A 26,359-nucleotide genomic window follows, 5' to 3' on the forward strand; every position below is an offset into this window, starting at 1 on the left:
AAAAACAAACTCTAAAACTTAATACAAACAAAAACAAATAAACCTAACTTCTAATGACAAAAACAACAGCAAAGAAATCAACATTACTCGGAAGGCTTATTGTTAATAATATTAATATTAAAATTCTGAAATGTTTTATGTATATTATAGCATAAAGTAAATAAATTTATTAATTTTATGGTGACCAAAATGTTACTGTAGGGGAAGAGATATAAACATAAAAGAAGAAATGTAATGTTAAGTTTGAATTAGACAAATCAACACATACTCGTGATCTTTAAAAAATATTATTTCTTGGATTAGTCCTACAATATTTAAAAGACAGTACTTTTTAATTCTGTCCCCTGAAACAGCATAGATGCAATGAAACTCTAGAAGCAGTGAGTGGCCCCTAGCATTAAAATCTTGGTTTCTATATACAATTTCCTAGTATAAGGAACAGAGTATCATAAAGAAATGATTAATTCTAGGCCTAAGGCAGGGAAAGTACAAATAAGCCTAAGACACCTTACTGTGCTGGAAAACAAGGAAGTGCTCGAAAGGACAGAGAAGCCAGCTTCCAGGAGCTCCCACTGGCCACACTTAGGACAACGTGAACACCAAAAAGAACAATGACAATGCCTGATAACACACTCAATATGTACATGTTGAGGCGTGTGCCTCTACACACACACACACACACACACACACTCCCTCTCTCTCTCCACGGTTCTGAAGTAGGGGGCAAGGAGAAAAGGAAAGCCTCTTTATGAAACAATACCAGTTAATAAAAGTAGAAGGAATGGCAGAAGTAGAAAGTCACTGTTTTATAACTTCCAAAGTAATCTCCAATTTCAGCCAAGGAGAACCGGTAGATGATAAAGTCATTGGCTGAAAGGTTACCAGGGAATAGAATATTCAAATGGACCCCAAATAATCACCCTACAGATAACTTAGTTACAAGGGGGAAAAAAATCACTTTTACAATAAAGAGGTCTAGTGGTCACCACATTAACCAAGGGGTCTTATGTACAATCAATAGTGGGACAAACTCATTATGTACCTCCTGGTGTGAGGGAACAAGAAGTATACACTATCACACACATATTACCCTTTGTACATTCTAAGTCTAATCACAAGGAAGCAAGTAGAAAGCCAGAATGTAGACAACTGCATAAGACAAGTGGTCTGGATTCTACAAAACTAGCTAGTAATACAGACATTTTAGGGAAAACTGAGGAAATTTAAGTGTAGACTATAAAATATATGACATTACAGAATTATTGTAAGTTTATTAGATATAATAGTGATATCATGGAAAAATGGTATAAAGGATGTATGTATTTAGGGGTAAAGTAAATGCTGATACATTTAGGGGTTAGGTGTTACGATACTGCATTTTCAACATTCACTCTAAGTTTTATATATACACAGAGAAAGGAAATGTGGCAAAATGTTAACAACTGGCAAATCTATGTGAAAGGTTATATGTGCATGTGTGTTTGTATTCACTGAATATTCAAGTTTTCTGGAAATTTGAAAAATTTCAAAATAAAAAGCTGAGGAAAATGTTAAAAATTAAAAAAGAAGTCAATCAGATCTTTCCAAACCTAACCTGTCTCAGCAGGGCCACCATGAGCCTACAGCACTTGGGGGCCAGCTGGCCTTTGGGCCTGATTCTCACAGTCAGCCATGGCAGCCCCAAGGCTGGTCAGATATCTCTGCAAAGGGGCTATGGACTCAAGGCCTGGGTGGGACTATGAGCGTGGAAGACCGAAGTGTAACTCTGCAGCCTGGGGTAATAAGCACACCAGGATTACGGGGGTGGAAGTCCAACCAACTTCCAAATCAGGTTCAAGCTGTCACTGGCATCATTTTCAAATATAAAAATTATTAGTAACCTAGGTGACCACTGTAGAGTTCAAGAAGGCAATGAAAATGTAAAGGATTCCATCCTGCAGCTAGGTTTCTCATGAAAGCTAAGACACAGACGAGTCACCAGGAAGTTAATCAGTAGAACTTGAAAATAAAGCATCAATTGCAAAGGGTGTCTAGGTCTTACAGGCAGTCTCTGTATTAACTTAAAAACAAGTTAATAAAATATTTGGTGGAAATTTTTAAAAAAATCTCAGCTATAAATAAATTAACACATATTTCCTAATTCATAATTCCTCACTATATTAGGTGATAATGTTGATCTTATTTACTTATTTCTTTTAGAGAGAATGCACAATGTAGGGGAGAGGGCAGGAGCAGAGGGAGAGGACAAGCGGTCTAAGTGGTCTAAGCGCTGAACATGACACAGGACTCAATCTCACAACCCTGAGAGCATGACCTGAGCCGAAACCAAGAGTCAGACGCTTAATCGACTAAGCCACTCAGACACCCCTAGGTGAAAATAACAACACAACCAACTATACTATACTGTACTAACTATATTATACCATACTCTATACTCTGTTACTAATTACTGATATGGCATGTACAATGTACTATATGCTATATTGTACCAGCTACATTAAGTTTTGTATTAAGTACTATGGAGAAGGTCCATAGAGCAAGACACCATGTTAGATAAACAGCAAAATCACAAATTCAGTAAAAACAATGAAAAACAAAGGATGGCAGAAAAAGGAACAAAAGAATAAACAGTATGTAAGATAAAACAGCTTTTTTTTTTCAAAATTTGTATTACATCTTTTACACCAAATTATGAGGAATACACTTTCTAATTCCAGTGAAGTTACCACACAGTGTTATATTAGTCATAAACTGGTTACTTTTTAACCGAGCAGAAGATACAAAACAGGAAGGGAACACTGCCAGCATGTGTTCCCTCATCTGTTCAGCACGCATGGGACAGTGCATGGGACAGTGCGACCACGACCTAACCTATCACTTTCATTTATCTCCTACAGGCACTCTAAACAGATTTCTTACAAATGCTGAGGCAAACAAAAAACTACCTGGATTTTATGAAAAAATAACTATGTTGACTTTCCAGGCCTGCACAACTTGCAGTTTTAACAGTTAAAACTCAAGTAGGTGGGGGCGCCTGGGTGGCACAGCGGTTAAGCGTCTGCCTTCAGCTCAGGGCGTGATCCCAGCATTCTGGGTTCGAGCCCCACATCAGGCTCCTCTGCTATGAGCCTGCCTCTTCCTCTCCTACTCCCCCTGCTTGTGTTCCCTCTCTCGCTGGCTGTCTCTATCTCTGTTAAATAAATAAATAAAATCTAAAAAAAAAAAAAAAAAAACCTCAAGTAGGTGAATACCGTTTCAAAAACAAACAAACAAACCAGTATTTATAGGAAGAAGAGAATTTTGAGTGTACGTATGAAGCTGAGCAGCCAGCCCACTGACGTGTTCTGGGCAGAGCATCCTGCGCTGTAACATAGTAAAACCCTTCCTTCGCTGCACTTCAGAATTCAGAACAGAGGGAGCGGTGAACGTCTAAATAACAGAAGACCTTTATTATGTCCTATAACCATAAAAATATTCTCCGGTAACACCATTCCCAGTGACTCTAATCTGTAAGGACCTCAGCTTTATCTAGCTGCTGTGGGGACTAAATAAGGTATTTGCCAAAGCACAGCACCCCGCGGGCACTACACAAATGTTAGCTATACAAAAACGTTCTATGTGAAACACTTCCCCCACATTGTTTTGTTTTAAGACTTAAAGTAGCAAAGCTAGAACCTGAACCTCCTGAAATTTAGTATCTGAATATGGTCTTCCCTGCTGAGGTCAGGGAGCCAACTTAGGTCTCTCAGAAAACCAATTTACTTCTCCACTGGCATCAAAGACATTCAGCTATTTAGTGGCAAAATTAGGAGAAAAGCCCAACTGTGCTCAAAGGAAAAGAAATTGACCATTTACTGTGAATCAGTCAACTGATCAATTTTATTCAACAAATATTCATGGCACCTAAGTTCTAGGGACTCTGCTAGTTTAGGAAGCTACAGTTCCTGACCTCATTCTAGCAGCAGAGACAGATGCACACAGAATCTCAAGGACGGGGGTTACTGTCACAGTATACACGAAACAACACGGCTTAGTAAGAGAATACTTTACAGGACCTGTGCTGGAACTATTTCTAGGTTACATGGAGGGTACTAAGGGAAGTGGCCATTAACCTTTTTCAGCAATACTTTTCATCTGGCTTTTCTCAGCACTCACTTGTTCCTTGCCAAGTCAGGCCCTTCACACACTGTTTTCTCCTCCTGGAATACCATTGCTCCATTTAATGTTTCCTGTTCACCTTTGAGACGTAGCTCAAATGCCAGCCGTCCTGAGCGACCTCCCCTGACTCTCCGGCGGGTTCTGTCATTGCACTTCTTTGTTTATACCTGTTGGAGAGCTCTCCTCGCTTGCCTACTGCCTTACCACGTCAGTCGCCCTGGACAGACAGCGCTCTCGGGTCTCTCCAGACCACACCATCTGGCCAGTCTAGTCTATTCTCTCCCCATCCTTCTTCCTGACTTGAACTTCCACACTCCTTGCAGCAATCACAAAGGCTGATGCTCACCTCATTTCCTTTACGTATCAATCCCTGCCCTGTGTGTGAGCCACCGACACAAGACTCTCAGTGTCACCCAGGCCGATAAACCCCCCCCCCAACTCCCATTTCCATCCTTAGAAGCACACACCCACTTCCTAACTACCTCACTCTTCAGCCCAAGACTTCAATCAGGCCTCACCATAATTCCAATCCCGCGACTGCTTGGGCTCACCAAGACTTCCTTTGGAACCTCATGACCTACAGCCAGGGCTCTTCCACAGAAGGTTGCTGTCTTCCCCTCACAGCCATGTTCCCCTCCTACCTCTCTCCAATTTCTTTCCCTGGTCTCTTGTAAACACATCTCTGCTCCTCAGAGTGCCATCTCTGATTCTCCTCCTATCAAGCAAATTCATGTAGAGAGTGGCTAAATCCATTTCTCTAGTTTCCAAACCATTCCCAACTGTCAGCTGTCTTTAGGACTGTTCCACTGAAGTATCCTAACAGTACATTCAGAGCTGCTCCTCAAATAACTTACTTTTGCCTTCTCACAGTATTCTCTCCCAGGCCCTGTTACCAGTTCTTTGGATTTTACCTTGGTCACATGTAGCGAGTGCTCTTGAAGGCAAAAGACCTTGGTTTCTTAGTCACCAATTTCCCGCCCCAGATGGAGGACATCGGAAGGTACCATGGTCCCCCTTATTTGCGAGGGATACATTCCAAGACCCTCAGCAGCAGCCTAAAGCCCCCGAGAGTACTGATCCCTATATATACGTTTTTCCTATACGTACACAGGTATGATAAAGTTTAATTTATAAATTAGATACAGTAAGATTAACTAACATTAAAATAACTGTAACAATATACTGTAATAAAAGTTATGTGAATGTGTTCTCTTTCTCAAAATACTTTATTGTATGGTACTGACATCTTCTTGTGATGGTATGAGATGATACAATGCCTATGTGATGAGAATAATGTGAAGCAAATGATGGAGGCACTGTGATGTAATGTTAGACTACTAGTGACCTTCTGGTATCTCAGAAGGGGGATCATATGCTTCCGGACAGGCAACCGAAACCACAGAAAGCAAAACCACAGATAGCAGGGGAATACAGTACTCAAAGGATAAATAAAGAAGCAAATTGATTGTAGAATCCTTGAGTCAATCAACTAGAAAATACAATACTTTATAGACAATTGGGGAAATTTAAAAACAGATTAATATATAAATGACCCCATACCCTGCTACAGACTATATTCAAATTAATTTTAAGTGTGATAATGGTATTGTGGTTATATAGGAAAATATCCTAATTTTTTGGAGATGTATACTCAAGTATGTAGGGGTATAGCATCTTAACGTTTGTAACGGACTTTAAAAGAAAATAGTTCAGGGGTGCCTGGGTGGCTTAGCCGGTTAGACTCAGGTCATGATCTCCAGGTCCTAAGATCAGGCCCCTGGGTCAGGATTCCTGCTCAGCAGGGAGTCTGCTTCTCCTTCTCCTTCTGCCCCTGCACCATCCCCTCCCCATGCTTTCTTTGGGGGGGAAAAAAAAAAAAGAAAGAAAATAGTTCAGCCACAAAATATACAGGAGAAGCAAATATGGCAAAATGTTAAGTTATTTAAACTAGGTGACAATCACAGGGTATGCATTATACAATTATTTCTGCTTTTCTGTATGACTGGAATTTTCATTTACAGTTAATAAACAAATTAATGTTTACTGCTATTGCTATTACCCTAGAATATTTCAGTTTCTCAATTCTGGTTCCTACCCCCATGTAATATACATACATACATACATATACATATGGTATCTGTACACAGATGTGTGTGTGTGTATACACACATACACAAGTCATCAATCTTTTGCTCTTCTATAACTGAATATTCGAACAACCGAAATTGTTTTAGTAAACCTGTTGTTTCAGTTAGATAAAAGCAACCATTTCCTACACTTCCAAATTTCTATTTATTCTTGCAGTGTATTTTTTAACTGTTTTCAAAACCAATATTTCAGGTATTTGGAATCATGTCATTGAAAAACAATATAAAAATGAAATTGCAGAATGATATTACTTATACTTCCAAAGTGTTCCCTTTCTTTCAAATAACACAAGGCAAAAAATACAAATTCTTACTTGGGGGGAAATGACGAAGCTATCCTCTGGTCAACAGTCTGGAAGAACTTTCCCTGATGATGGAAATATTCTATAATCTGTGTGACTAAAGAACTAAACTTTACTGTTAGTTAACATTAACTAACTTCAAACAATCCCACACAGCTAGTGGCAACCACACAGCTCGAGACCGTGTCCACCAAAGCCTTCCTGCAATAGGAAGAGCACTGCACTGATGCCACTGTTGTGTATCTCAGCAAGGTTTTCAAACTTTGTTAAACTGTTACAAAGTTATAAAGTCTGTGATTTATACCCACTTTCATAAGAGAGAGTAGTCACAACCAAAACATCTTTGAATAGAAGATTTCTATGATGAATCTGGTCACAACAGCCATTCCTCTTTCTCTTCCGTGAGGTGAGAGCATTTTAATACTTCAGACCTGTGATTTGAGTCCCTGGGGGTTTGAATGGGGAACTCAGTATCATGGAAACCATGTGGAAAGTTAAATTTCCTGACATGTCTCTCGGCCCCAGAGACCCTCTGCTACTAACCAGAATAACTCTTACTGTGTCTAAGGCAAGAGCACTTGGATTCTGTACCTCATTTCAGCCTGGATTTCAATGCTGGGAGTAGAAAGTAGAAACATTTATATATAGGAAGTTGCAGGAAAATGTAGGTATATATATATATACACACAAACACTCCTGTGGGGCATAAATGAAAGTAACATCACAAAAGACTCTAGATACCTAATTAGTCTTCTTGTAGTGTTCATTAATTCATGACTGCTCCCTTCGTCCTTCCCCCACCTCCCATCCTCTGTTGTTCCTTTCCACAATCTTAACCTGCTACTGGCAAGAAAAAGATAAATATCCAGTTGTGACCAATACTGAAAACTCCTGCTTGTTTTGCACCTCTTTCCTCCCAGAAACGAAGCAAAAGAAAGAAAAAAAAACCACCAAATATAATGACAAAAACAAGCATCCACTTCCTACTTGTAGCCTTGGAACGCCTACCTGAAGGAACAAGGTCACCCTCCAGAGCCCATCAGGACAGAGCCTTGTCTGCTACGTGCCCTCCAGGAAACACTCCAGCCAGACTCTGCAGGGCCTTCAGTCCAAGTCCGTGGTAACTGTCCCACCATCTTACAGGCAAGAATGGTGAGGGGAGGAAGGCATGCACCACCTTTCTCTCCAAAGCCTGCTGCTGATAGTGACATGGCTCCTGGACATTCTGCACGTTTGCAAAGTATGAGAACACATTTGCTGCAGTCTGCTGTTCCAGCACCCACCTCACCAGCACGGTCTCACTGAAGTCACTGCCATCTCTTGTTACTAGAAGCTCTGCATCAGCTATGGGGGCACTGGCCCCTGCAGCAGGAGAAAGACCCACCAGGCAGCACAACAGCCTTCCTGCTTCCTGCCTTTTAGACCGTCTTCTTTTAGCATTTCCCCAATGATAAGATTTCACCTCTCCTGACCAGGATTACTTGGTTGGAATTTAAGGCCAGGCTAGGAGAAGTTGGGTCAGTGGCAGGCACATCCCACACCCATAAAGGGGTCGGTTAGGGCCTAGTGACTTCACACCTCTTTTAGTAGAAAAGCATTTGTGCAAGCCCTCCCAGATATGGCATTTAACTCTCCACCTCTCTACATACCCCCACTAATTTGCCCCTTTGGCTTCCTCAATTGGTTTCTATTAAAAGCCACATGCTCAAGAGACTTCCTCAACCTCTCTTTGTAGATGGTAGACAACTTCATCCTCACTCCTTACAACTGAGAGGCTCTGTCTCACACTGGAAAAACATTTCATGGAAGGTAAAGTCTTCCATGGGCTGATCTCTTGAGTCCTTGAGACTTCCCAAATTACACAATATAAAAATACTATTCCCAGTTCAATATAAAGTTATGGATGGTATTTCAAAGAAGAGAATTATAACAAAAAATAAGTAGCAAAAATGGTTGAAGGCTTTTCCCATAAAATTTTAAATTAAGGTAAAGATTTGGTCAGGAAAAGTTTAGAAGTACCAGAAAAGAAAATGAAGAAGAAAGGCAAAGAAAGTGTTAAAATACTTCATCATTTTTAAGCAATTTTCCTGATGCTATTCAAAAATATCTATATTAGCATGGTAAAGATGCAGAATTTAAATATTATGATTTTAGGTGAAATTAAGTCAACCAGAAAACCAGTGGAGGAAAGTGGTAACTTGACTCTCTGCTAATTTTTTTTTTTTTAAGATTTTATTTATTTATTTGACAGAGATAGAGACAGCCAGCGAGAGAGGGAACACAAGCAGGGGGAGTGGGAGAGGAAGAAGCAGGCTCATAGCGGAGGAGCCTGATGTGGGGCTCGATCCCAGAAGGCCAGGATCACGCCCTGAGCCGAAGGCAGACGCTTAACCGCTGTGCCACCCAGGTGCCCCGACTCTCTGCTAATGTTGACCCATCTATCAACTATAATGTTCTCAGACTCCTTGGTGCATGTGGCACTTACCAGGCACTAGAGAAGAAGTACCAGTAGGACATGGCCTAGGTCTTCAAGTATCTAAAATTAGATGAAACTTGGCATTTCACATGTGAATTGCGGTTTGGCCCACTTGGACCACATTTACCAACCACAACAGAATGAACAGGAATTTCCTAATTATCTGAAATAAGCACCTTTTCACTTCTAAACAATCTACGTAAAACACGGTTATGTAAACTCAGAAACACCCAGTTCTTCTACAAAAACAAAGACAAAAATATATGCATTTGACCTGTGAACACAGGTTTGAACTTCTGCGGGTCCATGTATGTGCTGATTTTTTTTAATAAACAGCACAGTGCTGTAAATGTATTTTCCTTCTGATTTTCTTAATAACATTTTCTTTTCTCTAGCTTGCTTTATTATAATTATATAGTATTTAATATACATCGCATACAAAATATGTGTTAATCAACTGCTTGTGTTATTAGTAAGGCTTCCAGGCAACAGTAGGCTGTTAGTAAGTACTTAAGTGTTGGGGGAGTCAAAAGTCACATGCGGATTTTCGACTATACAGGGGGTCGGTGCCCCAACCCCTGTGTTGTTTAAGGGCCAACTCTGTAAACAGTTAGGACTCAATTCTTCAAGAAGCTTGAAAACAGTACTACTAGCCTAATGTTTGTTTTAGGTTAGCATTTGTGTTTCAAGAGAACCTTTTCCCAGCCTAGGAACCAGATTCTGGATGTAGCCCTGTATTGTCAATATCCATGAATATATACCTGAAAGAGATACCAAATCATTGCCAAGATTAATGACGTAATTGTTCATTCTGAAGTTCACTCAGAAGAAACTCTGGGCCGGGATGGGGGAGAGAGAAAGAAAGAGCATTTTCCAATAATAAGTTCTAGCTTTCCTATATTAAGTTCTGAAATTTGTATGGAATTCAACATGGCAAAGTTCTTCGGTGTTTTTAAACTTATGTTACATTTGACAAAATTTCGTATATGAAGTAGTTTCATATATGAAGTAGGTTCAACGGTTGGTTGTCACAATAACAAAAAAACAAAACACAAAAACCATGCTTCTTTTGGAAATAAATAAGTGGAGTGTACATTTAATGGTAAGTATAGAAACCTTTAAAAATGTATTAGACCACAGCACTGTTTACCTGAATCTAAAACAAAAAAGTGCTGACAAAAGTAAGAATGTCAATTAAAAAAAAATTAATCCAAATAAGTCATGGAGTAAGGCAATTCTCCTTTTGTAAATATGTTTCCTACATTTTCAGATTTTTAACTAGAATACCAGTAATTCAAGGGTTCCCTAAAATGAAGGCAAAGTATTTAACTACATTCTTAGGCTTAAATCAAAGTATAAAAGGATTGCAGGCTCAACCCAGGAGGAGCACTGGGTCAGGAATGCAATCTCTATTAATTAGGTATCCCAGCTGGGTAGTGGGTTTGCAGCTGTTAACTTGATCAATGACTTACCTAAATGTCATCTCTACTGATTCGCTTATAAATTACCAGCAAGTGAGACTAATGTACAGGTGCTAATTTATTTAAACTGTTCTCTACAGTTCTACATAGCTTTATAAACTGCATCTGGCACCTAATGTTAGCTGTCAGTTGTACTTAGACATGCCTGTCCTAACGACTCTGTTCATTAGAAGTGAGCACAAATTATGAAATATTGTGAAAAATGATACATCAAATGGAATGGGCACAGCAAATCAATTAGAGAAACTTCATACAGCATATTCACACTTAGGAGAATAAAACATTCTGGTTTCAGAATGAGGTCTATAATACCAATTAAAAAGTAATTGGTAGACTTCAGCAGTGTTATATATCAATTTGCTGGCTTTTTTCCTGAAATTCTATAGTAATGTAGAACTTAACTTTTAATTCCCAAATAAAGACATTAGTAAATGCAAGTGCAATTTTGTATCCATAATATTTAATATAACTGAGATGTCTCCAAGTTAAAATTGATAACTGATACCACTTAATTCAAAAAGGAAAATGCAAATAGCAGTGGTTCTCAACTTTTTTCTAAGCTGACAGCATGATTCTGAGATCACTGTCACCCAGTGTCTGCTCTAGCATAACAGAGTGTTACAATGTCACTGGCCCAGGCTTTCCCTTTGGGTCACTGAGGGAAACCGCTGCAGCCCCGCCTCGGTCACAGGCTCACAGGCTCTGGGGCTGATTTCTTTACAGTCTCCAAACACGTAGAGTCTTCCCTTGGCCAAACTGTAACTGCTTTAAGTTGAATTACAGAACCCACTCAGCGCAATGTTCAATCTGACAGTTCAATCCTCCTCATGGTAACTATACGGTGAGAGCCAAAAATATTTTTTACACGCTGATGAACATTTGGCAGTAACCTGTGAAGGTCTGAGGAACGCGAGTTGAGAGCCACAGCATTAAGATGTATTTTCAAACACAGCGTGCATGTCCCTACTCGCAGGTCACCGTATACACTACTTACTGACCATGAGAGGGCACCCGCCTTTCCTCCTGCCAGATCTGCCACAGGTGGTCGGCGGCGTCACAGCGGTTCAGTGGGGAAGTGCAACAGGTGGTTTCTTTCTCTCCAAAAGAACTTAAAATATTAGGCAAAAATGAAACTATCTAAAATGGAGAAAATCTGTACTTGCCCATGACTAATTTCTTTCCAGTTAATTTGTTATTTCAAAAACCAAAAATAACTTTTTCATATAAATGCAATACCAAGATTGAACATTAAATATAAAAAAGTAATTCTGCAAAAACAATTCTAGTAGATATACAATGCTGCAGCTTTAATAAACTTCTAAATAAATGTCACTTTTAAATAAATATTAAAAGTGACAATTATTCTTATTGATGTAATTTTATGTCATATGCCTTCTATTTTACCAACCCATATCTGTACTCTTTTTAAAAGTCTTTATAACTCAAAGAAACACTAGCATGTAAGATTAACTAGGTATAATTTTCACACGTTCTATATGCTGGACAGATTTCTATTCAAGTTTAACCTTCTGGAATAAAGTTCTGAACTAGAAATCCACAAAAAATGCCGATGAAGAGCTAAAACAGATGACATAAATTCATCATTTTACTTAGTAGGAAGGGCACACAGGTCCTCACGCTAAGTCCAAGGGGCTCTTAGTTTTAATTCACAGGCCTAACAAGTTTAGTTATGCCAGAAGGCTGGAAGGTGAGAGCAGCCAGAGGCAGCCATGCCACACAGAGGAAAGGAGATAGCAGGAATCAGTACTAGAGCATGGCCAGGCCATTCAGTACAGGGACAAACAGGAACCACAAGCCCTAGTCAGGGTATCAGCTTAACAACCATGCTAAAAGGAAAATCCTGAGGCACTGTAAGGTTAAACTATATTCACTATACTAAATAAGGTTGGGGAGAACACATTTATTTTAGAAAATGTTACCCAAAAAATTAATCTTTGAAAGTGCAGAAAAACAGAGTTTGCATATAGGAAGCACCTTGTACAGCTCTGGGTTCCTCAACAATAAATACCAACCCCACAACGTTTTTCTAAGGACTGGATGTGGTAATATAAATCAGGCTCCCGGACAGCACCTTGAACATATATAGGAGGTTTTTAATAAATGGTTATATTTTTCATTACAAATAACTATTAAAAATAGGTTTCCCTTATCTAGAAACTTCACTTCTGTGGAATATCTAATTTCTTGATCATATAAAGAGTAAAATTACTGTACCTGGTTTTAAATTCTATATTAAAAGCCAAACACATTACAAAAAGCATTATAACTTCTAAATATATAAAAGAAATCATGACAGACTGCCAAAAAATTACCTGGAAGCTTAAAATATTTTCCTGATTTTGGATATCAAATTATTTGGTTTTGTCTTCAGAAATAACTAAGCATTTTGTCAGTATGGAAACGCTACATAAGACTCATTAGCTATATATTCTCTTTCAGGTTATATAAACAGCCAAATTACAAACAAAAATAACAGTTTTGAAAACATACACAAAACCAGGAACCGCAATGGGTATGTAATTTTAATGGTTTGGTAACAGTTGATTGTCACTGTCCCCTTCACTTTCACATCCATGTAGATGCCAAAGACCGCCCACTAAATTTAATAAAATGCCCAAACAGTTAATTGATATAAAGTGTGAGACTTAGCGAGGCAGATCAATTACATACAGGAAAGTCTAACACAGCAGAATTACGTTACAGGTGTCAAGGAAAGGGGTAACACTTCCGTGCGGCAGTGTGCTGGGTGAGACAAAAATCTCAACCCGTGGGTAAGACGCCACCTCTGATGTCAATCACACACTGATAAATCAATATACGCAAGAGTATTCCTATTGTTCTCAACACGCAGTCTTAGGTGGGATGGAAGATTTGTGTGACAAAGGCAATCAGAGAACTAGTGAAGAATTCAAATTATGGTAGATTTTACTTATTGCATTTAACAGTATTAGTAATAGTAACAGTAATAGTAATACACTAGCACCTAACTTACCAATGTGAAAATTATACAGTGAGCCTAGGCTTTCAACCAGGTAAAATAAATTAAATTATAGGCCATGTATACTACCTAGCAGTTAAATCCTCTTGAAAATATTTTTAACAACCCAAACTAATATTCTGATTAAAGATCCAAGCACTGAACTAACCACTCCAAACAACATATAATTTTTAACACTAACATTATGAAAATGGTTATCTTCTCAGACAGAATTACAAAACTGTTGAACAATTCCATTTCTTTCAATGAGCTAAATATGCTCCATGTATACCCCAAAAGGTAGTAAACTCAGCTGGGTAGTGGGATCCCCTTGCTCAGAAGAGTTACTCAGGTACACACAGGTCACAAGGAGAGAGAGAAGCACCAGTTTTAAATGCAAACAGCATAGAGAAAATTACCCACAAAAAATCCCAGGGCCAAATGAATTCAACCAAACATTTAGAGAATTAATACCAACACTTCACAAACTCTTCTAAAAACAGAAAAAAACACCTATCAACCCATTCAATGAGGCCGAGTATTACCCTAATATCAAAGTGAGACAGAGACATACAAGAAAACTACAGATCAGGGGCGCCTGGGTGGCTCAGTCGTTAAGTGTCTGCCTTCGGCTCAGGGCGTGATCCCAGCGTTGTGGGATCGAGCCCCACATCAGGCTCCTCTGCTATGAGCCTGCTTCTTCCTCTCCCACGCCCCCTGCTTGTGTTCCCTCTCTCGCTGGCTGTCTCTGTCAACTAAATAAAAATAAAATCTTTAAAAAAAAAAAAAAAGAAAGAAAGAAAACTACAGATCAGTATCAGTTAGATGCAAAAATCTCAACAAAATACTATCAAACCAAATCCAACAATACAGTAAAAAAAAATCATTCACCACAATTAAGTGGGATTTATTCCCAGATGCAAGGGTACCTCAATATTGCAAATCAATCAACATGATACATCACATCAATAAAAGAAAGGATTTAGCCATATAGTCATCTCAATAGACGCAGAAAAAGCATTTAACAAAGCACAACATCCAGTCATGATAAAAGTCCTTAACAAAGCAGGTTTAGAGGGAATATACCTCAACATAATAAAGGCCATAAATGAAAACTTACGGACAACATCATATGCAACAGGGAAAAACTGAGAGCTTTCCCCCTAAGATCAGGAACAAGACAAGGATGTCCACTCTCACCGCTTTTATTCAATATAGTACTGGAAGTTGTAGCTATAGCAACTAGACAACAGAAAGAAAGAAAAGGCATCCACAGTCTGTAAGGAAATAGTAAAACTTTACTATCTGTAGACGACATGATACTACATAGAGAAAACCCTAAAACTACTAGAACTGATAAATGAATTCAGTCAAGTTGCAGGATACAAAATCAATGTGCAGAAATCTGTGAGTTTCTATACACTAATAATGAAGCAGGAGAAAGAAAAATTAAGAAAACAACTCCATTTACAACTGCACCAAAAATAATGCGATACCTAGGAATAAACCTAACCAAAGAGGTGAAAGAACTACACCCTGAAAACTATAAAACACTGAAGAACACTGATGAATTGAAGACGACACCAAGAAATGGAAAAGCCATTTCATGCTCATGGACTGGAATAACAAATATTGCTAAAATGTCTATACTACCCAAATCAATCTACACATTTAATGCAGTCCCTATCAAAATACCAACAGCATTTTTCACAGAACTAAAACAAAAAAATCCTAAAATTTATATGGAACCACAAAAGACTCTGAATAGCCAAAGAAATCGTGAAAAAGAAAAACAAAGCTGGAGGTATCACAATTTCAGACTTCAAGTTATATTACAAAACTGTATTAATCAAAACAGTATGGTACTGGCACAAACAGACACATAGATCAATGGAATAGAATAGAAAACCCAAATATAAACCCACAATTATGTGATCGATTAATCTTCAACAAAGCAGGAAAGAATATCCAATGGGAAAAAGACACTGTCTTCAACAAATGGTGTTGGGAAAACTGGACAGCTGCATGCAAAAGAATGAAACTGGATTACCTTCTTTCACCATACAGAAAAAGAAATTCAAAATGGATTAAAGACCTAAATGTGAGAACTGAAACCATAAAAGTCCTAGAAGAGAAAACAGGGAGTAATTTCTCTGACAGCAGCCATAGCAATTTTTTTCTAGATATGTCTCTTGAGGCAAAGGAAATAAAAGCAAAAATAAATTAGTGGGACTACATCCAAATAAAAAGCTTCTGTACAGCAAAGGAAACAATCAGCAAAACCAAAAAGCAACCTACAGAACGGGAGAAGATATTTGTAACTGATATATCTGATAAAGGATTAGTGTGTGTGTGTGTGTGTGTGTGTGTGTGTGTGTGTGTGTACACACACATATACATATATATATACACACACACATATATATACACACATATATATGTTCTTCATATATTTTTTATATATATATATCTCATATATATACAAAAATAAAAAACGTATACAAGTTAACACCCCAAAAACAAAAAATCCAATTAAAAATGGGCAGAAGACATGAAGAGACATTTCTCCAAAGAAGACATCCAGATGTCTAACAGACAAATGAAAAGATCCTCCAACATCACTCATTATCAGGCAAATGCAAATCAAAACTACAATGAGATATCACCTCACACCTGTCAGAATGGCTAAAATCAACAACACAAGAAACAATAGGTGTTGACGAGGATGTGGAGAAAAAGGAACCCTTGTGCACTGTTGGTGAGAATGCAAACTGGTGCAGCCACTGTGGAAAACAGTACGGAGGTTCCTCAAAAAGTTAAAAATAGAGCTACCCTATGATCCAGCAATCAGACTACTTAGTATTAACCAAACCAAACCAAACCCAAAAACACTAATTCAAAGAGATACACCCATCCCTATGTCTGTAACAGCATTACTTACAATACTAAATCATGGAAGCAGTCCAAATGTCAATGTATAGATGAATGGATAAAGAAGATGTGATACATACACACACACACAACTATGCACATTGGAATATTATTCAGCCATAAAAAAGAATGAAATCTTGCCATTTGCAATGATGTGGATGGAGCTAGAGAGTACAATGTTAAGTGAAAGAAGTCAGAGAAAAACGAATACTGTATGATCTCACTCATATGTGGAATTTAGGAAACTAAAAAAAACAAAAAAGGAGTAAAGGAAAAAAAGAGAGAGAGAGAGAGACAAACCAAGAAGCAGACTCTAAACTACACAGAACACACTGATGGCTACCAGAGGGGAGGGGGTGGGGGGGGTGAAATAGGTGACCGGCATTAAGGAATGCACTTGTCGTGATGAGCACTGAGTGATGTATGGGAGTGTGGAATCACTCTACCGTACAGGTGAAAGTAATATAACATTGTACATTAACTATACTGGAATTCGAAATAAAATTTTAAAAAGTTAGAACAAGCTTCAAAGTGGTTAAATTTTATGTACCTTTGCTAGCTATGTTAGGATATCTGGCAAAAAAAGTATTATTTATTATTACTACTTTTCAGGGCTAGAACAACTCAAGAGTCGAACAATAACAGAGTTCTAATTTTAATTCTCGAATCATTTAGAATAATGCCTCACTTTGAAAATTCAAAAATATAGTTAAGATAATAAAAAACACTCAACTCAGGTTTACTTATGGGATTTCCTGTAAACTTCACTAGACTTACATTACCATCTGTTTTACCATTTTGTAAGAAAGCTGAATTTAAGACTCCACAATAGGATAAATTTTCCAAATTGTGTATGAGCATTCACAGTGGCTCCAAAGACCTTGAATCAAGAAAATTATCCATTTCTCATTAAAATCTAAAACTCACTATGCTTCATAATACTTCAAATACAGAGTAGCATCTCTCTTTGAAACCTTGGTTCCAACTTGCAATACATAGCATTTGTCCTTATTCTGACAGTTTGATTAAAACTGGGTGGCACAGTCCGTTAAGTCCATTAAGGGTCCGACTCTTGGTTCTGTCTCAGGTCGTGATCTCAGGGTCATGAGATGGAGCCCTGCATCAGGCTTAAGTTTCCCTCTGCGCCTCCCTGCTAGTGTGTGCGCGCTCTCTCTCCCTCTAAAACAAATAAACCATAAACTCTACAGCAATTACTTTCCCAACACAGTAACGGCACTTACGTCAATATCCTCTTGCGTGAAAGTTTCTGGATCTTCTCCCATCATGTTGGCTAAATGTCTCTTTCCTATGTTGAACTCTTCAATCTGCTTTTTAATAAAATCCACTGTGTAAGCTTCATGTCTCAAGGCTGCAACATTTTTCTTTGTTGTTACACCTGTGGTATGCCTCAGCCTTAATATCTAGCAAAAAATACAAACGAAAAGGGAAAAGGTTTTAAATTAAATAATGATCTAGTAGGCAACAGTGTCTAAATAAAACAGGGTGTTCAAACAACTGTCTTTATTATAGTACTCAGTTGGCAAGAGTCTGGAAACAGGTAAAAGGCCTGTTAAGAAAGCTGTTCACTAAAACTGTCCTCCGCTCAAAAGCTTGCTTTTAAAAGCCTCTGCTTACACAGTAGTTTAATCTACTGGCATTTCAACACATTAGAACCCCAAATACCTGTAAGTGATATGCTACCTCCTCATCTACCACAAACATCCACATTTGATACCGATTGGTCAATGTCAACTAGTTGTGGTATTTGACACGCAGTCAATGAAGAGTAAAATGACACTCCCTTAAAAAGGCAAATGCACATGCAGACAGAACCGAGGGAAGGAAGGAGCATGTATGGCGGACAGCACGCTTGGGCTCTTGGTAGTCACCTTGTTTTAGGGTTCATCTTTCAATGCCTTAAAATAATAGTTTAGCTTAGCTTTAGACTATTCTGTGGTCCTTATTTTAAGCTGATACAGTGAAGGAACTGCTTCACTAAGCACTGACAAGATTCATCGTTAATTTGGTTCAATACACTAACTTAATAAGTCCGGGCTTTCCCATCTCTTTAAACTATCAGTAATGATACCACGCTTGCGGCTGTTGATCCTTTCAGGTTGTAGCACTAGGAATTTCCCCTCGAGGCATTAATAGTTCGCCCACAATAAAGGGTGCTAAAGAACCAGAAAAATGCTTTCAAATGACTGTTCAGCCACATTCAGTAGCTGGATATAACTAGAACAGATATTTCTGGTCCTGGCTTTTCTCAAAATCTTAATCTGTGGTTCTCGACTTTCATCCCAGCCCCAACAATTTTAAACACCTTAAGCAATTCAGACCTTAAGAACTGTAATTCTTAGTAACTCATTCACTTCCCTTTCAATTAACATAAATTCTCTCTCGCACACACCACCATCAACACCATCCCTGCCTCATCCATTGCCTAACCCTTTGAGAATCAGAGATTCAAGTAACTGTAATAATTTGTCACTATAGTTACAATAAAAAGCAGAAGAAAAAATACAGGACAAATATTACGTTACCCTATTAATAGTAAAAATTATGTTCTTAAACTCTTACAAAGCAAAATAGTGTTAAAACGATTTCTTGAGGGGCGCCTGGGTGGCACAGCGGTTAAGCGTCTGCCTTCGGCTCAGGGCGTGATCCCGGTGTTATGGGATCGAGCCCCACATCAGGCTCCTCCGCTATGAGCCTGCTTCTTCCTCTCCCACTCCCCCTGCTTGTGCTCCTTCTCTCGCTGGCTGTCTCTCTCTCTGCCAAATATACAAATAAAATCTTAAAAAAAAAAAAAACAAAAAAAAAAACGATTTCTTGATACTCTTAAATGAGTAAGATAGGGCAATTTAAAATTCCATGAAACTTTATAGTTTATTTTTCCTCAGGGGAGCACAAAGGAGTTTCTCTCTTTATATTATTAATCAAGAATCTTAAGATGCTCTAAAGATACAGTGTCACTTTCAATCAGTAAAAACATGACCCAGACTTGCTTACGTACAGTTAGCCTGCCCTTTTAGAGCCTCTTTGTACACCCCTGCTACCTCTCCTCGCCACAGCTAGCGCCAACAGCACCAAATCCTCATCTCAAGAGTTTCACCATCTTATTACATTTTTACTTTTTCCAGGATTTTGCTTGTTTTTTTTTTTTTTAACAATTTCATGTTTTCTTTGAACATGGGAAGATGTTGCTTCTTGTATTCAAAGTAAAGAGAAAATGCTGTCTACCCCAAGAATCATGGCAAAGCTATGGATTTGGAGGAGAAAGCAGCTGTCACTCAGTAGAGGTGATTTTCCCCAATGTTCCACTGCCGAAAGGATGATTACACTGCTGGTTTCGTAAGTCATATGACAAAATGTTTTAGTCCATAACTAAAACAGCCCATTCGTAATACAGGTGACCCCACTACACTTCCCACCAATCACCAACCACAGCCCTCAGGAGAAATGAGCCTCCCAGTGAATACAGGAGACTTCCACTCACTGAAATAATGAGTTCTAAAGAAGAGTAAGATTAGGAGGAAAGGGATGAGTTCAATTTGGGGCATGACAAGTTTGAGATGTTTGATGGGCATCCCGGGAGAGATAGGTGTCCTGGAGGCAGATGGCTCTGTGGGTGTGCACACAGGAGAGATCTGAGCTGGAGATGCCGTCTGTTAATAATCAGCATGGGACATGATGCGACACCATCAAAGTAGGGGAAATGGCAGGCATTAGTGTTAGAATAAGAAACATCTATTTTCCTGTGCAAAGAAACACCACAGTTAGTGAGGGAAAGTAGACGGAAAGGTAAGATTACTTATGTCTTATGGCCGTTATTTTTATGAAACAGGACAAGAGATGGGTCTGCAGAGTAAGGGGGGACAGGTTTGATGGACTGAATACTTCATATTCAAAGAGCAATGATACAGTGGTTGTAAAGTCGACAGAACAATTAAAGGAAGAAAGTAAGAAAAAAAATTTAAGTACTCCTTTATACTGGATGTGAGCCAGGAGAATAATACCAAAGAAACAGTTATGAATCTATAGCCATACAATAGCTATAATATTTTATTAATTATCTTCCTGTTTCCTATATATTTCCTTTGTATGTTTCAGTGGTACATTCAATGTACTAATTAGTTCAGAAGAGTTCTATCGTAAGGCAAATTGTACCCTTCAAATTATAAAGTGTTCCATTGTCAGGCAATACTTTTACCTTAAATTTAATTCTATTGAATTGTAATATTGCAACCCTTTCAAACTTCCCTTTGCCTTTTCCTGGAATATCACGGCCCATATTTTTCATTTAAATTTTGAATCACTTTAGGTTTTGTTTGAGTCAATCTGAGGTTTTTGAATACATGAGAATATCCTATTTAAATGGACTTAATAGATACCGTCTCATTTTCCATCTTATTTTATCTTTATTGTTTTTATGCTTTCATTCCTGTTTTCTTTCTTCTGCTAGATGGTATGTAGTTTTTTTATATTTGTCTTTTGATCTGGCAATTTAGACATCAGACAGCCTGCTTTTATTTTAGTAATGATTACCTATATATCTCCGAATAAAATGTTTAAATTATTTCTCCTATTAACTTCAGAAAGTAATACTCATTGAATTCTCATTTACTTATTGTTTTCTTCTTCAACCATAGAAATTATCTGTTTTTCTGTCCTCCATCCATATCAGCTTCTCTCAGTCTTACTTCTTATCCCTTTGTTCTGCATTCTGTCTGATTTTTAAACCTTCGCTCCTTGGGGTTTTTTTGTTTTCTGCAGTGTTAATTCTGCAGCCACTCTGAATTTTTAGCTTCACTGGTCTATCTCCAAAACTCTTTCCTTAACCGTTTCTTTAATCGTATCTTCTTGTCTTACCTCCTGTTTCATACAGCTCTACCTCACCCAACCTTTTAAGACTGTCCCTGACAGTGTGAAGCAGTGATAGTAAAATAGTTCTTCCATTTTGTTGAGTAGATATTCCTTTGTGTTTTCTTCATCTCTCTCTCCCACACTGTTCCTTTTCTTTTGTTCTGACAACATTTTAGTATCACCTCAAGCGAAAGAGTTGATTATTGGCTTGAAGATTCATTTCTTCACTTGATTTAAAATTATCTTGCGTCTGTCTATATTCTTCAGCCTTTGTGACATGTAGGGCTTTCTTTGTTTTAATATAAACGAGGCTTAAAAAATTGTAAAAATTTTTTACTGGTGTTCATTTACAAAGGGATTTTTTAAAAAGTCCCTACTTACTATTTTTCATTAACATCTCTTTAGGATCTTTTCAAAGACATTTGTATACACTGCCTAAGAATATAACATTCTGGAAATTCTTAGTTATTGTAAAGCCATCACAGCATCAGTAGCAGACTACTAATAGATTATAAACGTTCTAAATCACTCCAGCAATGATTCACACAAAAATATTTACTTTCAAAAGAGTCCATTATTCATTAGTACAATCGATTAAGAAAGATGAGGCTGAATAGGAATCGACTAGATCTTTAGCTACAAATAGCCAGAATTCCTGCAGAGAACGTGTTTTGCTGGTAAGTACAAATACCCCACAAAATTTTCTACAGGTTCTATTTCTAACTGAAAAGCTATGACAGAGAATTTTCCTCACACTTTGTTTTTATGGACTGGTATAGATACAACTTGACAGATTTGTTTCTTTTTTAAGATAATCAGTGGGTCAGACAACTATAATTTCAATCAAGCGGGTTGCCAAAGAAGCAGACACATCCCGACAGAGCAGTGATGTCCCAAATTTGGCCAAATGCCAGTGCTACACACTACTTTAATGATATTACGAGTATTAAGGAGTCTCCTTTTTGTTCAATTGGATAAAATGGAACAAAGAAGAATGTGCCATTAATCTGAATAGAAAAGGCAAAAGAAAAAATACTTTGAGAAATTAAAAAAAAAAGGTAAAGACTAAAGTCAGATTAGAGAGAACATGGACAGAAAGAAACAATATAAGGACACCAACAGAGAAAGGATAGTAACCTTTTTGAATGAGTCTATATTTTTATCAACTAGAGGTCTCCGGATACAAGCAAAAGAAAATGACTTTGCTTAAGCAAAAGAGACATTTCTTAGAAGACTAACGGGCCCAGGACCATACTTGAAGCAGACAGCTACAAAACAGAAACTCCAATGATCCACAACACATTCAAGAAGTCTGTGGCCATTAAGATAAAATGCTATTCCAACTGTCCTTAGCTCTGCTCAAGATCTCACAGGAGGGACTATCTAATGGGGCTACCGTGGGTCACATGCCCCAGATTATAGTTCTTCCAGACTGTATCCAGTGGGGAAGAACTCATTCCTCCTGAGAAAATAGGAGTGCCCTGGTGAAAGGGAAATGGACACCAGGTTAAACAAACAAGGAAATCTACTACATTACTTGAGCAAAATTCACCATTTATATTCTTTTCACAAACTTATAAATTTAGACCCTTAACGTACTTACCAATCAAATAAAATATAGGGACTTTATTTGAATTGTACTTTGAACAAACCAACAATAAAAAAATTATTGCTGGGACAACCAGGGAAATTTGAACATGGAATAGGTAACAGATGATATTAAAATTATTGTTCATTCTGTCAGATATGTGCATAGTGGCATGGAAGCTACGTTTTTTGGTTTTTTTTTTTAAGATTTACTTATTTATTTCAGAGAGAGACCACGAGTGGAGGGTAGGGGCAGAGGGAGAAGGAGAAGCAGACTCCCCGCTGAGCAGGGAGCCAGATGCTGGGCTAGATCCCAGGACCTGAGATCAGGACCTGAGCGAAGGCAGACGCTTAACCGACTGAGCCACCCGGTACCCCATGTTTTGTTTTTTTTTTTCTTTTAAAATCTACCTGTTAAGAGATGTACATTCAAGTATATATTAAGTTATATAATGGGAAGTCTGAGATTTACATAAAAGCTTACAGAAAAAAAGGTAGGGAGACAGATGAAACAGGACTGGGAATATATTAATAATTGTTGAAGCCAGTTGACTTACACATAGGGTTCATTATAGTATTCTATTTCTATAAATGCTTGAACATGCTTCATTTTTCATAATAAAATTCTAAAAGGTAAACTATTTTACATGTTCATTTAACAAATTTAAGCAACCACCATGGGTCGGGCTATCTACTGAATTTTAACCAAAATAACTGTCAAGCAGAATTGAGTGGTGTTAAATGAGAATATTGCCACACTGAGAGAAGGAAACATGAAGCACGGTCAAATTGCAGTTTTCTTATTTAAGTTACTAATCTATCCGGCAAAAAGGAGTGTGGCAGGTGTTCACATGTACACACATGTACACGTGCACATATCCCTATATGTAAGAACTCTTCACATGTTTAAATTCAGGAAATGATCACTGAGCATCTAGGAGGTATCAGTGGGATCAGAGGAGGGATACAAAGGCTATACTATTTTTCTCAAGACGTTTACAAACCAGCTGTAGGGGAAAGACCTAAACACACAAGACACTTAGTTAATAAAAAAGAAGTAAATGTGGGTCTTTCATAGTTGCAGGTAGCTTCCAAGATGGCTCCCAGTGATTCTACCATTGGTATTCATCCTGTTGTTCAGTCCCCTCCCCTTGAGTGTGGGCTTCTGTAACTTGCTTGAGTAACTTGCTTCTGATGAATAGAATACTACTGAAGTGACAGAATGTCACCTTTAAGATTATGTTACAAAAGACTGTCTTCCCTCTTTTTCCCCCTCTCTTGATCAACCTGACGGAAGCCAGATGTGGTGAGCTGCCCTACAGAGACCCACGTGACAAGAACTGAGGGTGGCCTCCAGCCAACAGCCAGTCCAATAGCCTGGCAGGATATGAATCCTGCTAACACCCACAATGAGCAAAGTGAGAGGAAGATTTCCACCCTCCAGCCTTGAGACAACTGGAGCCACAGCCAACACCTGGACTGCTACATTATGGGAGACCCTGAGGGAAAACCCAGCAAAGCTGTGCCTGCAATCCTGACCCACAGAAACCATGAGATACCAAACGTCTGCTGTTTTAAGCTGCTAAATTTGGGGGTAACTTGTTAGGCAGCAATAAATAACTAATTAATTCATCATCCTACTTACAACAATGAAGCATAATACAAGTAGATTTAGTACATAAATCTATCCTTAAAAGGACAGGGTGAGATCTCAAAAGAAAAAACTTATCCCATCAAAGGGGCTTTAATTTCCATTGCTAATAAAACAGAATTTTTTAAAAATTCAAAGTTACCTAGGGGAAAACGTAACTAATTTATAGAAATGCAGACAGCATTTGATACAAATGCAAGTCAATTTTTAGTTTCAAACAGTTTTTAAGCAATTTATCAATAAACTTTATTAAGACCCTATCATAAACCAACTGGATGCTATGATAAATACAGGACATTATAACCTCTAGGAGCCCGTAAGATGAGAGATGAAAAAAACACATACTTAAGACAAGAACAACGTTTTTACAATAAAATCAAAATACACAAGGCCTAAGCCACCAAATGCCATTGATCGTTCTTTGGCAGACAGTCCAATTCAATAAGGGGTGTACTGACTCAGTAAACAGGGAAAGTTTAAGCACTAAGTGTGTAGTAGAAAATAAAATTAAGAAAACATATCATTGATAATTGGTAAAACTAGCTTTCAAAATAGAAAATTGGTCTACTGCTTTTCCTTATTATAAAAGTCATAGGGGTGCCTGGCTGGCTCAGTCAATAAAGCGTGCAACTCTTGATCTCAGGGATATGAATTCAAGCCCCATGTTGGGTGTAGAGATTACTTAAAAATAAAATCTTAAAAAAAAAAAAAATCAAGGGCACCCAGGTGGCTCAGTCAGTTAAGCATCCAACTTTTGGTTTTGCTCAGGTTATGATCTCGGGGTCCTGAGATCGAGCCCCATGTCGGGCTCTGTGCTCAACAGGGGGTGGGGAATCTACTTGAGGATTCTCTCTCTTCCTCTCCCCCTACCCCCACCCCCGCTCACACACACACACACACACATTCTCTCTCTCTATATATAAAATAACCTTTTTAAAAAAGTCATAAATTTTTCATAAAGCATTCTTACATTATATTGATAAGAGGATTTAAGAATGCATGGATAACCCTTGTAGCACACGATGACTGTCAACTGCTTATAATGCCAGTGCTACTCTCATTAATGAAAGATTTAAAAAAAATTCAAGTACTTTAGTATACCAAAGCAGATCATAATCTGGGCCCTGTCAAACTTCGCCATGTCTCACCATTCTTGCACCAATTATTATACCAATTAAAACTGCTGTAACCAATTAGTTGTTGCTGCCAGATCCACTGACTCTGTACATATCTGTCCCTTCTATACCTATTACATCATCATAGAACAGAATACCTCTTTTTTTTTCATGGAACTCCTAATTGCTCCTGAAGACTCTATCATCTCCTTTTGAGAAGCCACCCACCACTCCACCCATTTCAACTCATTTGCATAGGCACTGCAGTTCTGTGCTCTTCTTTATTTACCTCTGTAAACCTCATGGTAAGCGGAGTGTAGGTTCCTGATATTCAGGGGTTTATAACCTGAAGTTTCACCATTCACAAATAAGAGTCCCTCCTCCATCCCAAATTTGGTACACTTAGGTATTTGCAATTGTAGTGGCATTAATACAAAACATGTATACCACAAGAGTGGTACACAAGAGGAAGTCTGCTAGTGAGGGTCCCAACTGAGCACAAGGAGTCATAGTTTAACAGAACGTGTTCCTTTTTCCATGTGGCACTCACTTTTTTGCCTGTGACCCAGTAATAACTACTATTTAGATCACCACCTAGGACACACTTATAAACAAAATGCAAAAATACCCTGTATGAAATGTATTTA

General features: G+C 38.1%; 1 protein-coding gene across 1 annotated transcript in view; it reads right to left on the reverse strand.

Annotated features, from left to right (window-relative positions):
* MRPS9 (mitochondrial ribosomal protein S9) overlaps positions 1–26,359 on the reverse strand; it is a 63,294-nt gene that overhangs the window by 34,250 nt on the left and 2,685 nt on the right. The window contains exon 2 of the mRNA XM_045771587.2: positions 17,735–17,914. Within this exon, the coding sequence (XP_045627543.1) occupies positions 17,735–17,914 (180 nt within the window). The remainder of the gene's footprint in view (positions 1–17,734; positions 17,915–26,359) is intronic.

This window comes from Ursus americanus, chromosome 7 (genome assembly GCF_024610735.1).
Source record: "Ursus americanus isolate L20-20 chromosome 7, mUrsAme1.1.p, whole genome shotgun sequence".
Taxonomy (NCBI): domain Eukaryota; kingdom Metazoa; phylum Chordata; class Mammalia; order Carnivora; family Ursidae; genus Ursus; species Ursus americanus.